Source organism: Erythranthe guttata, chromosome 14 (assembly GCF_056151865.1).
Source record: "Erythranthe guttata isolate IM_541 chromosome 14, IM_541, whole genome shotgun sequence".
Taxonomy (NCBI): domain Eukaryota; kingdom Viridiplantae; phylum Streptophyta; class Magnoliopsida; order Lamiales; family Phrymaceae; genus Erythranthe; species Erythranthe guttata.
This window is the reverse complement of record NC_142546.1, coordinates 2,529,503-2,543,148: the sequence shown is the minus strand read 5'-3', so window position 1 is coordinate 2,543,148 and position 13,646 is coordinate 2,529,503. Positions and strand designations below refer to the sequence as shown.

General features: G+C 36.6%; 3 protein-coding genes and 1 pseudogene across 4 annotated transcripts; 1 reads left to right on the top strand and 3 right to left on the bottom strand.

Moving 5' to 3' along the window:
* The first annotated feature begins 492 nt into the window (after positions 1–492).
* Positions 493–2,763, top strand: APO4 (APO RNA-binding protein (DUF794)). Its single transcript, XM_012987585.2, has 2 exons — positions 493–1,023; positions 1,880–2,763. Exons 1-2 carry the CDS (start codon positions 755–757, stop codon positions 2,592–2,594), a joined length of 984 nt encoding a protein of 327 aa, XP_012843039.2. The 5' UTR covers positions 493–754; the 3' UTR covers positions 2,595–2,763.
* Positions 2,764–2,878: 115 nt separating this feature from the next.
* LOC105963318 (ricin B-like lectin EULS3 pseudogene) lies at positions 2,879–4,025 on the bottom strand (annotated as a pseudogene).
* A 551-nt stretch (positions 4,026–4,576) lies between these two features.
* LOC105963200 (ricin B-like lectin R40G3) lies at positions 4,577–6,713 on the bottom strand. 2 transcript variants are annotated; one of them, XM_012987584.2, is made up of 4 exons: positions 5,920–6,713; positions 5,695–5,817; positions 4,927–5,155; positions 4,577–4,774 (listed from the first exon to the last, which is right to left on the bottom strand). In XM_012987584.2, coding segments are annotated over exons 1-4 (858 nt in total). In that variant the 5' UTR covers positions 6,424–6,713; the 3' UTR covers positions 4,577–4,772. The 2 variants fall into 2 exon arrangements, with proteins under 2 accessions (XP_012843038.2, XP_088668976.1); XM_088812850.1 differs by lacking the exon at positions 4,577–4,774 and having other exon boundaries at positions 4,919–5,155; positions 5,920–6,620.
* A 3,981-nt stretch (positions 6,714–10,694) lies between these two features.
* On the bottom strand, positions 10,695–13,031 carry RRA3 (Nucleotide-diphospho-sugar transferase family protein). Its single transcript, XM_012987583.2, has 2 exons — positions 12,466–13,031; positions 10,695–12,091 (listed from the first exon to the last, which is right to left on the bottom strand). Exons 1-2 carry the CDS (start codon positions 12,631–12,633, stop codon positions 10,976–10,978), a joined length of 1,284 nt encoding a protein of 427 aa, XP_012843037.2. The 5' UTR covers positions 12,634–13,031; the 3' UTR covers positions 10,695–10,975.
* Between the last annotated feature and the right edge of the window lie 615 nt (positions 13,032–13,646).

Here is a 13,646-nt window from a genome sequence, read left to right as displayed (position 1 = left end):
TAATTTATGATATTTGTTATAAAAAAAGACTCGATATTTCTAAATAAATTTACCCAAGAAAAAGGTTGAAGTACTTGAGCTGGGAAGGACTCATAAATACTTCCAATCTTAATATTTCCAAAGAAAATTACCAATAATAAAGGTTGAATTGGATGAAAGGACTTCTAATCTAAGTTATATTGTAAAAGGCCTGAATCGGTTGGATGCGATTAGGCACAACTTCATGATTAATCGGCGAGACGGTGATTGATTGAAAATATCAATTTTTCATATATAATTAATATAAACAAAATACAGCATAAACTCATTTTTTATTACAATCCCAATTGCTTTTATTGAATTAAAAAAAAATTGAAAACAATTTTTTTTACTATTAATGTTTGACATGCGTCCAAGTTTTGACCGCCTTAAATCGCCTACAGATCCAAATTCAATCTTTCAAAAATTTACACCAAAATCATAAAGGTATTGGATCGCCTTCAATTCTAAGCCGATTAATCGGCCGCCTCGGCCGATTTTTAGAACAGTAAATATAACAGTTATAAATTTGAGGATGTATGTATCTATTAGTCATTGAAAATATTTTCTTTCTTAAAAAAAGAAAGATTAAGGGGCTTGTAGTCATTTCTCAATTTTACAGGGGGACTATTTGTCACCATAACTATTTTATTGGGGTTAAAATTGCCATTTCCTCCAAAAATTCATCCGGAACAAGAAAAAGTCGGAAAAACTCAGTCTTTGCAGCACGAGTGCGATGAACGCGAGGAATCTCCGACTATGGCAGAAAAGTTCCCTAATTCTCGAACAAGTATTAATCGGGAGCAGATTTTACAGCACGAAATCGAATCCAACGGTTGATTTAAGGAAACTTCGACCCGTGATTTTGAAGCGGATTGAGGAACGGGCCAAGGAATATCCCGTCAGAGGCATGTTACCCTTAGCCCACGAAGTCCTCCAGGCCCGAACTGCTCTATACGACGGCGTATCGACCCTCATCCAGAACATTCCCATCTGGGCTTGCAAGTAATTTCACGAATCTTCTCTTTTCATTTGATTTGTTTGTCGGAATTGGTTGAATTGATTTGATTGAAATCATTTTAATTTCAAGTATAGGATCTTTGACTCTTTGTAGTGGAGTAGATTTATCGTAGTTGTTTCGGGTTTTTCTTATCGGCGTTAATTTAATCTCGTTAGTACGGTTACATTAGATAGAGAAACGAGATCCAAAATGTGATGCATTTTTCGTTTCAAATGCAATGCTTCATTGTATCGAATAATTGAACTAGGAATTCGATAATTTTGTCGCGAAACTGTAGTTACATTTGCAGCCAATAGTACGATTTCTGTAATTTGGGATAAGTGGGATTGCTGTGATAATTCAGTGAATCCTAGTCTCGTCATGCTCGATTCTCCTTCGAACTATTCTACTTACATCAGTGGCCAAAAGTACGATATCCGCTACATGAAAAGGCTCGTTTGATTATTCGTTGATATGGTTTTGGATATGTGACATGTCAGCATGGTCGTTTCAGCGTAATATATTGGATTATATTTATTCCTAATCGAAGTTAGTAATCTGAATACGTGCGGATGTATACAGTTCCATGATTAATATTCAGATAACTACTTTCGGTTAGGAATAAATACAATCCAATATATTACGCTGAAAAGACTACCGTTAAGACGTTTATTTAACTTTCATAATGAGTTATATATGTGCTGTTTAAAAATTGAACTTTGGACTCGTATTGTATTAATGTTGGCGAACGAAAACTTATTGACTTTGTAGGTATATAAAATTATCATCCATCTTCAAGATTTTCCGTAAGTCGCTCTCTTTTTTTATTAATATATAATATTGTTATTTTGCTTGTTCTAGGTACTGCTCGGAAGTTTATATAGGCGAAGGCGGTCACTTAATTCGAACATGCCATGGTTTCCACCGCCACGCAAAGAACAAGGTCCACAGTTGGGTTAAAGCAAACACGAACAACGTAGTAATCCCCGTCGAAACTTTTCATTTGCAGAAAATGTTCCAGGATGTAATAAAGCACCACGAGAGATTCGATTACGATCGAGTCCCAGCAATAGTGGAGCTCTGTTTACAGGCCGGAGCAGATTCTAATAACCAAACCGTAAGTACTCCAAACGGGCTCGAAAAAAATAATAATAATATTTTGAATTCACTGTCGGAAGATGAGTTGAGATTTGTAGCCACGCAAACTCTGAGGGCATGGGAAGCACTTCGAAGTGGGGTCCACAGGTTGCTGTTTGTATATCCGGCGAGGGTTTGTAAGCACTGTTCGGAAGTGCATGTCGGGCCTTCGGGCCATAAAGCCCGAATGTGTGGGGTGTTCAAGTATCAGAGTTTTCGTGGGGCCCATTTTTGGGAGAAGGCGAAGGTGGATGATTTGGTTCCTCCGAATATGGTTTGGTCGAGGCGGAGACAAGATCCGCAGATACTTGTGGATAAAGGAAGGGAATATTACGGTCATGCCCCTGCGGTGGTGGATTTGTGCAGTAAGGCTGGTGCTTTGGTCCCTTCGAAATACTTTTGTATGATGAAACTGGATGGATTGACTGCTCCGAATTGAATGAGGTGGCGGTTTTTTTTATCGTGCTGCTTTCGACTAGTATAGATATACGAGAAGGGAATATTTTTCATGGTTCCATTGATTTTAGAGATTGATTAACAAATACATGTGACATTTTCTTATAATTTTGTCTAGATTATATATATCCCAGGACCCAGTCCAAATAAAACGGTCTCGTAGATGCTACATCTGGTGGTAAAATACATACGGTAGTTCTCAGTATTTCAACAAAAAATCCGAATCAAAAGTATTTGATGTACATTATGTTTAATACTGAAACACGAACACACAAAGACACTCTTAATAAGGTCTAGTTATGAGTATTCAAACACACAATATACACTTGTGACGAGATAATTTAAGTTTCCTCAGTCAAATGCCGTAAATGAAATTTGTCGAACGTTATTATATTTATAGAGAACTACTTACAGTGAGGAACGATCTTCCGGCGTTGATTATCGCCCATCGCCCACTCCCAGAGGACTATTTTAGTGCCATGGCGGACCCCACCGTGATCTCGGTCACCATTGAAAGCATCCACATTTAGACGGATTTTGTTAGCCATCCTTGTTGCACGATAACCATCACCCAAGTCCCTACCGAATGTCCATAAAATCGATTCATCAAGAATATCAGCATTGTAAGGAATCAACTGGACCTGTCACACGGCGAGTCGGTAATGGACCTTTTGTTGTCACTAATTGTTTTTTTTTTTTATTATTTTGTCACTATATTAAGTTAGTAATATTATTAAAATTTTCTAGGTTCAAGGGCAGCGCTCCCAAAAAAATAATCTTTTTTTTTTTTGCATAAATTAGGACATAATAAGAAAATAGCGGGAAAAATTTTAGGACTTTTTTGCATTAATTGGATTTTAGGTGAACTAAATAAAAATATATGAATAATATGATGGAAAATTTGTCGGGGGCTTGAGTCTACCCTTGCCATACGGTGGAATCACCCCTAATTATAGTCATTGTTGTTAAATCGCAAATTGAATCGTATACCGTTTTGCTAAATTTAGAAATCGTAAATCATACTAAAGAGGTTTGAATTATTGTTGAAAATTATTAAAAATTTAAATATATGTGCATATCTAGTGTTATAATTAGTAACAAGACTTCAGAAAAAATATATAGCAATGGCTAATTGGTGAAAATATAATTTCGGAGAAATAAAAAAATGGATCAGGCGGGAAACCTGAAGCAGGTCAGAAGGATCGGAGCGGGCGAGGATGACCTTCCCGTCGCGAATGGTCAGAGAGTAATTCGTTTCCCCCTTGCAGAACATCTTCACGGCGGGTTTCTCTGCCGCTTGATCCTCCTTGTGCTGATCGACGATCGATGGAAATTGGACCCTATGTGGGTGGTGGTGCGTGTTTTCCTCAACGGGGGGCTCGTTTCCACTGTGAAAGGGAGGCGGGCGCGACCGTCCCGGCGGCGGACGGTGGTATTATTCTAACTGATAAACCTCATCAGGATGGTGGTTACCCATGCTATTTGTCTTTTCAACTATATTCTGTATTTCACCTTTTTTAAGCTTGAGTTTGAACTATATATAACCAACCTCCTTAGGAGAGTACTCACCTAGCCTTACCAATATATATATATATATATATATATATATATATATATATATATATATATATATATATATATATATATATATATATATATATATATATATATATATTTCAAGTTTCAACGCTAAATAGAGTTCCAATGGAAATTTTATGCTACATCTAGACGTGGTTACAACATCAGGTGATTGATAACCGTAGATTTACACATAATTACACACACTCATATGTATTTAACCTCATTTACGATTAACAAATACAGAGTGTAAATAGCATAGTGTAGCATATAATTTCCCATGTATACGCCATATAAACTGCGTATTTGTCCCAATGTAGCATTAAATATAAACTTTAGATATATTCACAAACATACACTGAGACATGCAACGCATGAGAAATGATCTTGAGATACAAACCATACTTCAATTATTTCAATTCAACATCAGAATCAAAAGTAGTACATTATATGTTTTTACATTGAACAACATAAACGAACTGAAACGAGAAAAAAAAAGGGGCAACAGCGTAATGAAAACCAATCAGCAAACACAAACACTGCAAATCAATGAGGCAGGCAAATCACGTACATAGATAGATCCTCCTGCACAACCAAGAAAAACAACTACTAGTCAGAACAAAGCCAAAAAAACAAAACCAGAAATACACAAAACAGTCACCAAATAATTTTCCTCATCAAATACACGTGTAACGAATTTATTCAAACATAATTTTATATGTATAGCGACTACTTACAGTGAGGAACAATCTTCCAGCGTTGATTATCGCCCTTCTTCCACTCCCAGAGGACTATCGTAGTGCCATCGTGGACCCCACCGTGATTCTGGTCACCGTTGAAAGCATCCACGTTTAGGCGAATGTTGTTAACCATCCTTATTGCACGATAGCTATCGCCCAAGTCTCTGCTTTCGGTCCACAAAATCGATTCATCAAGAACATCAGCATTGTATGGGGTCAATTGGACCTGTCACAAGATGAACAACAATATCAAATCAAGTTACAATTTACGAGAGCTTTCTTTTCCCTTTGGTCATGATCCAAAAGAAGCAATACAACCATACAGACTTCCGAGAGATGTACTACTAGGTTTCTTGATTACCTAAACTAGAACACAATTTTTGTTTTTAGTTTAGCAACCATCACTTCGCATTAGCTAATGAATACTGCAAGAATCGAACTCGGGAGTTACGTAATCCTTATTAACACTGGGTGGATTTGGACCGTATATTTGATTAAATAAGTAGGCAATAAGCACGCATACACATGTGTGCGTGTGATTATGAGTAGATCTACGTTCAAATTCACCCTGTGTATCATCTAATTTTCCCTGTTTGAATAGCTTCTAATCACACTAGGGTTGACTTTTTTTTCTTTTCTTTTTTTTGGCAATAAACTGAATAATTATGTTTGATCATGAAAACCAATCTGCCACAAAAAATGTAATCAATTTAATAAAATATGATGAATTGAAAATTGAAGGGATGTGATATAATAAGAACATACAGGCTGAGTAGCTCCGGTGGAGTGTTTCATGGCTTGCCCGGTGGCTTTATTGATCAATGCGAAACTCGGGAAACCCTCTTCGTCCTTCACTTTGGTGCTCCACTTCTCATCTTTAATCCAGTGCTGATGATTATGAATCCAGATTTTTGCACAATTGAGAATTCAATTTATATATTTAATGGAAGAATTTCAGAGAAAATGTAATGGATCGGGGCGGAATCAAACCTGGAGCGGGTCGGATGGATCGGAGCGGGCGAGGATGACTTTGCCATCGCGAATTGTGAGAGAGTAATTGGTTTCCCCCTTGCAGTACATCCTAACGGCGGGTTTATTCGCCGATTGATCCTCCTTGTGCTGCTTGTGGTGATCGATGATCGACGGAAAGTGGGGCATGTGAGGGCGGTGGTGCTTGTTTTCCTCCGCGGCGGGTGGTGGTGGCGGCGGATCAGAGTAGGAGGATGGCGGCGAAGGGTATGAGTCCGCCGGACCCGGTCCGCTGTGGGAGGTGTGGTACACTTGCGGCGGGGGATCGTTTCCGCCGTAAAAGGGTGGGGGAGGGTATGAGTCGGGGTAGTACACTTGCGGCGGCGGCGGGGGGCCGTACTCGTTTCCACCGTAGAAGGGCTGGGGATGGGGACGTCCCGGCGGGGGATACTGGTGGTCTTCTTCTTCTTCGTCTCTCCGGTCTCGGCCGTGGTGGGGGCGGTGGTTTCCGTGTGGGTAATCCATGTTTTTAATGTCTTCTCTGTTATCTGTTATAACCTCACAGCTCTAGTGGCGATCATAAATAGGAAGCCCAAATTCCGAAGAGAAAAGATATTTACGGGAATGATTTAGAGAGAGAGAGAGAGAGAGAGAGGAGAGAGGAGAGAGAAAGAATAGGGTGAGGTGTGGATGAGAGAATGGCCGACAAAGGACAGATGCTGCTGTGATTGATAGGTGGGGTGGGAAGGAACGAACCTTTGATAAATTCTTGTCAACCCACCGTTGCATTACACCCACGTTAACCCCCCCTAATTAATGTTGTATGTTTATTGCAACGTGATTTAAACATGACCCACCCATCGGGTCGGGCCAAATTCGGCCCGTTCACCACACTCAGTTTTAACTATTGATCGAACATTAATGTGTAAACATTCTATTATTACACCCTCACTGACCGTAACCGTCGATGCACCGCGGCCTGGACATCAAACACCCTTACCATCGGAATTGAAATAGTTCTCCTATCATAAATCAGCAACTTCCTCATCTACGGCCCTCACTAACGTATTGCATGGCAGAGGTAATCGATATAATACGATTTCGGAATCGACTGTTCACTATTTATGTGCCAAAGTTTTGTACAAATTTAGTTGTAGGAATTAGAAAACATCTAATCCAAAACAACATCTTCGGATACCACTATTAGATACTACTCCATATGTTTCATATTATTTGTCTTTGTAAAGAGTTTTTTTTGTCCCGAATTATTTGTCATTTAAGATTTTCAATTAAGGATTAATTGTATTATTTTCAATTTTATTTTTTATTACTCATAATTAGTAATTAGTTGTAAAACAATTTCGTTGACCATGCGCTCGCAGTGAAAAAGAGGTCGTTTAACCCAGTTTTCGCCACTATTAGACGCGACCAACGCGTTTATCGATACAATCAGCTCGTTTGATCAATCCGACCGGCCCCACATTGCCCAACTCACATTTGGTCGCGCGAATCTTGCGCTGAGATATACATTTAATGCTCATCAACGTTACTGCAAGTAAAAAAAAAAAGTTTACTACAAATTAAGAGGTGAAAAATGTGGGGTGGGTGCAACACGAGGACTTCTCAAGTGGTCATCCATCCTAGTATTACCCCAAGCACATATAACTTCGAATTTCTGATGGGATCCAGTGCATTGACACTGATGTCAGGGATATTTCAGTGTTTATCTATGTTTTTTAATATAATCTATGTACATTTATTATTTTTTTTAATAGATGTGCAATAACCCAAAACGTCATTTCAATTAGGATGAAAAAGTGTGAACTAAATAAATAGTACTAGATTTAGTTGATCTTTAGGGAATTAATCCAAATTATATATTTATTATTTTGAGTGAATGAAAACTATAATGTAATATAGTTAAATTATCTTATTCTTTCTTATCGGGAAAGAAAAGTAAAAATAAACAAATAAAAATAAAATTTGGTAAGATACATAAATATTGTGGACCACCACGATATGAATGTTTCAATGTATCACCATCTCAGTTTGTCAATTCCACCACCGACCATTCATTAGAGCAACTCCAATGGAGGCACTAAATGAGGTATCAAACTAAAAAACTACCACTTTGATGCTCTAAAATTAAAAAATCCTTCTCCAACGGAGGCATTAAATGGAGAATTATTTTGATACTCAACTACCCCGAGGTGCAAAAATACTCCCTGGAAAATGAGGTATCAAAAATATAACCACTCCATTAACCTATCACAATTTGACACGTGGCATTTAAAAAAATAATTATTCATATATTTAAAATTTGATAATCTATTTGATACTCGTGGTTGGAGTGAATTTTTTTTCAAGAAGTATCAAAGTATTATATCAAGTATCAAATGAATATTTAATGCTCCATTTTGATATCTCCCATTGGAGTTGCTCTTACATCGCTAACAGAACCATTTGGGGTATTTTTCTTTATTTTATTTTTTAATTTCCCACTATTAATATTTGTTATATATTAAAGGGTAAATTACAAACACCCCTGAGGTATGGTCAAATTACAAACACCCCCCTCTTGTTTGGATAATTACATCTACCCCCCTCAACTATGATTTTTTCTTAGACCTCCACCTTTATGGTGCCAAATTCAACATAGTCATCTAGATTCCGTGAAATGTGATCTAGTTTGTACTCTTTTTGTGTAAAAAATACAGTTTTCGATGCACCACAAACTGATATATACAAGTTAAAAATCACATATTATGATCATCTTGCTTCATAATGTAGAGTTTGAATGGGATAAAACGGGTACAAAAGTGATAATATTGCATATAATCTCGAAGATTCCACTAAATTTGATGAGTTGAGGGGGGTGGTTGTAATTATTCAAACAAGAGGGGTGTTTTTGTAATTTGACCATACCTCAGGGGGTGTTTGTAATTTACCCTATATTAAAAAAATAAAAATATATATGTTTGTTTAATTAACAAACTCTCTCAGTTATTGGCTTACCGCACTCCAACATCAAATCTATGATGTTTCTTCTTTTAATCGAACTTGTAAAAAATAGGGCTAAATACCCTTTATCTCCTTGAAGTATATAACCCAAGTGACACTTATTCCTATCATTTGTAATATTTACACCCTTATCATCAAATGTTTTATATTTTAAAATTAAAACATAATAAACATAACAATCTAATAATTATTGAATTATAAAAATTGAAAAATAACTACAATTAAATTATTGAAAAAAAAATATATATATATATTGTATAATAATGAACAAAGATATATTTTAAGAAATTAATGAACTAAAATAAATTTAAAAACTTAACATTACTATTATTTATGTATTGATTTCTTAAAATTTAGCGATATGAATATATTTAATTAGTTGGGTCAATAACAATTAGATGTTATTTATTAAATATGTACCCAACAGTACCAGATAGTATTTTTAAATTTTAAAATATTGCATTTTCAACAAATATTTTAGTTGTATAATTTAATTATTCTTTTAGTTATTATTTAAATGAAAAAAAGACAAATTTAAGGTATTAGGATTTCAAATACAAATTGAATTGTGCTTGAAGGGTATATTAGAAATGATACTTTAGGCGTAAGTGTTACAGAGGGTGTAAACTATATTTAATCCTAAAAAATAAAATTAAGTGTTTCTTTCAGCACTAAATTGTTGTTTTGAAAAGCTAAAACAAATTAGGGTAAATTACAACCACCTCCTTCGGATAGAGTTCATTTACCCAAAAAAAACATCATTTTGTAGAAATTACAAGCAGAACCCTGCAGTTTGTAAATTTCTTACATCCACCTCCTATAAGAGGACGTTAATGTAAGAAATTTACAAATTTCAAGGGGTATATGTAATTATGAAAAAATGAGGGGGTTTTTCGTAAACAAACCTTCTCTCAGGGGGCGGTTGTAATTTACCCAACAAATTATGAGAGATTTGCATGAGTTTGAATGGTAATGCTCAAGGAATTTCCAAACCACCTACACACACAATCACAATGCATAAACAAATTACTAATCCCAAATGCATGCACAAACACTTTAAAAAGATTTGGACTCTGGAAATGGAAATTTGGAAACACAAGTGTTTCTTTAATTTAATTTTATTTATTTTTTTATTTCTGAAAATGAAGTTGGTAGCGGAGATAATGACCGGAAGTCTGTTCTACGTAGAAGTGAAAGAAGACGATACCGTAGGAGACCTAAAGAGAGAAATCGGAGACCAAGAAAACCTTCCGACCGATAGGCTCATTCTCATTCTAGATGACTCTTATAATAATCGTACGTTAATGGACAGTAACGAAACTCTTCTCAAAGATTACGGTGTTAGAGATAGCTCCCTCATCTATATTTTCTTTGAACCTGTTGATGATATTGACAGCCCCCCTTCGTCTCCAAAAGATTATGCCTCGAACGAACCCTCGTCTCCAGATGCTGCTGCTACATGAGAAAATATATATATATCATCGTAGATTACCCAATTTTTTTTTGGGGTACCGTTTCTTGGCGTATGTCCAGCCCGCAAAAAATTACGATAAATTGTGCACTTTTCTGAGTCCGTTTCGTTTTCTAGAATGTGCTATTTGCTCTTGACAAATACAATGGTCATCTCAAGTACTTCTATACAAACGATAGTATCAGAAAAACAGAGTAGTTTGAGAAAAAAAAAATATTAGATTTAAAAGGTTCAAATATAAAATAAAAATAATGAAAAAAAAAATAAGGCCCCCTTCGTTTCACAATGTACGAAGCTCCGGAAATGTAAATTCAAAGTAGATTTCGTCAAGCAGTCAACTAAACCATCCCAGAAAACAACATAATTATAAGGAAGGTAAAAACAAGACTTGAGTTATAACAGAATTGATATGTTCAGACAAAAACTACACTAAACTGACAATTAACAAACAAAAACAAAAGAGAAGAAAATGTCAAAAAAACTAGTGTACCGTAGAAAATGTTGTTCCAAGATTGTACCCAAAAACGAGCACGAAGAACACAACTTGCCGCAATAAAAACTTGCACACAAAAGACCATTTTACCCTCACTCCGACCCATCAGGAAAAGATTCCAGAGCATCTTCCTTGCCATCCACGTAAAACTCAACAACAGCTTTCATCCTCGGAAGTTTATCAGGGTGGTAATTCACATGAACAATAACCGGCTTAAGTTTCCTCAAATTCGCATCTTTTCTCACAGTTTTAAAAAGCACCTTACTATTCATAAACATGTAGAAATCCATAGTCCTCTTTGAAGCATAAAGCCCCACATACCCTGGATGAGAAGGAAAAAACAACTCCTCGTTAAAAACAGCTTGATCCCATGCATTCGCCTCTGTACCAACCCTGTAAGCAATCCGATCCAAAAGCTCAATCGAAGGTACAGTTGGTCTTATATAAAAAAACCCAGAATTATAAACCCATATTCTCATTGTGTGTGCATAGCGGGCCCACCCCATTGCAGGCTCGTCAAAAACATCATTGTACCCATACGCAGTCATGTTGTTATGACCGTCGGACATAGATTCCACATCGGAGTCTCTGTATAAGTGTTCGAACGGATTCCGCAAGAATACTATATCTACGTCGGAGAGAAGAATGCTGTAGCCTAATTGAAGAAACTCTCTCAAGATTTTGAATTTCAGAGCTGAAACCGCATGATTGCCGCCCGTTTTTCCGATAGAGTCGATACCTTCGTCTGGGTCCCTTTGGTAGACAGGGACGTTATTTGACTTGCAAAAATCGACAATTGCATCGTCTAATGCAACCACTAAATAGTTAGAAATGCCCACTTTCTTGATGTTTGTGAACCAAACTTCTAGCATGGATTTTACGTTCGAATTGGCAATGCAAACTATGAGCTCTTTTCTGAAAGAAACCTCGGATAAGATCTTTGCGAGCCTTGGATTTACAGTTTCGTCGGGGAGAACAGTTGGGTTTGTTCTTAAACCCTTGACGGTACCGAAAGGACCGGCTTTGTGGGGTTCACTCAATGTAATAACTTGCTCCCTTGCATGGCCTTTTACTTGCTCGGCTAATCGTAGTTTTTCATTCAACTCCCTAACTTGCCTTTTCAATTCGACGTTTTTATCTGATAATTTCATAATATCTGACTTAATTCGATCGATTTTTTCAGAGGATTCGCATGATGCCGGATCGACCTAAGTACAGATCCACGAAATAATCAAGTTAATTAATTCGAAAAATCCTTACATGCGCCGAAAATCATAGAATTGTTAAGCTTTTTTCAGATGCAGCACAAACATCATTCACCATAGTAAAGTCAACTAGTGTTTGAGCATGTAAATTGGATCCAGAAAAACCCTAAATAGCAGGTAAAGTCAACTTCCCCCAATTCGCACAAAAACCACAAATCTGAATCCAAACAAGTTATAAACACTACACACGGTGCACATTAACAGATTACCACATGAAGAATCAAAAATTAGCATTTAATTGAAGCATGCACAGTGCAGCAAATTAAAATTGAAGAAACGACTAACTGAAAAAAAAATTAAATAAATAAATTGGGCACCTCGAGGTTGGAATTCGTTTGAGCAGACGGATTTGCGAAGAAGAATCCATGGGGGAACAAAAACGCGAAAACGCATCCGGCAATTACTCCGATCACAATAGCGGCGGCGATTCGCGATCCGCGGAACGACGATTGGCCGCTCTTCTCCCGGCTCCGGCCCAACGCCATTTCCAAACTATCTCGAATTATCACCGACGCCGGAAAAATTCAAAACTGAAAAAGCTTTTCACCGCAGCATAGTTTTCCTCTGCAATTTCTTCTGAGCGTTGGAATTGGATCCTTTTATTTTGCGTCTTGATTATATCGAATTTTTGCGTACGAAGTTGTATCTGCACTTGGCTCTGAAATGGGGAGAGGAGTACTGCCATTGTTATGGTCTTTGGACTAGTTTAGTAGCAGAGAAGGGAGGAGGGGCGATCGCCTGTTGTGAGGTGTATTTTAGAAATGGTGGAGTTGCGGGTGGAGACGCTCCTATTGGCTGTAGACGGGTCAAAGTCAACTTACATGCTGGACTATTTTGGGGTTGACTAGTCGTGCTCTCCAGCTTTACCAAATCCCATTGACTACTGCAGAAATTGAATTAGTGTGTATTTATATTATTATGAATTTAGAGGGTGTTTGTGCTAAGCTTATTTTAAATAGCTGATAAGCTCTTACGTCTGATAAGATGTTTTAAGAGCTGATAAGCTGTTACATCTTATTTTTAGGATTAATTTTTACAGTGTTTGTATAATGGGCTTATTTCCTATTTTTACTTATTAAAAGATCTTAAATAAAAAGGTGGGGTAGAGGTACTTATTTTAAAAGATCTTATTTGCTCTCCAACAGCTTATTTTAAAAATAATTAAGATCTTTTTCTAAAAAATTACCAAACACTTTGGAAGAGCTTATAAGCTCTAAAACATCTTATAAGCTACTTTTAACATCTTATAAGCTTAGCCAAACACCCTCATAATTGTGCGATAATGGCCCTTATTATTATTTCGGCTTACAAACTTATTGGTATTCTTCAATGGTACTTGTTTGTAATAAATATGTATCTTTAAATGTGTGACATAATTATAAATCAGATGAGTAGATATAGATAGTTTTTTTTAAGGGGCATGGATATTATAATTTAGGGTAAATTACGATCACTACCCCTGATATAATGTCAAATTACGAGGGGAAAAAAACCCTCT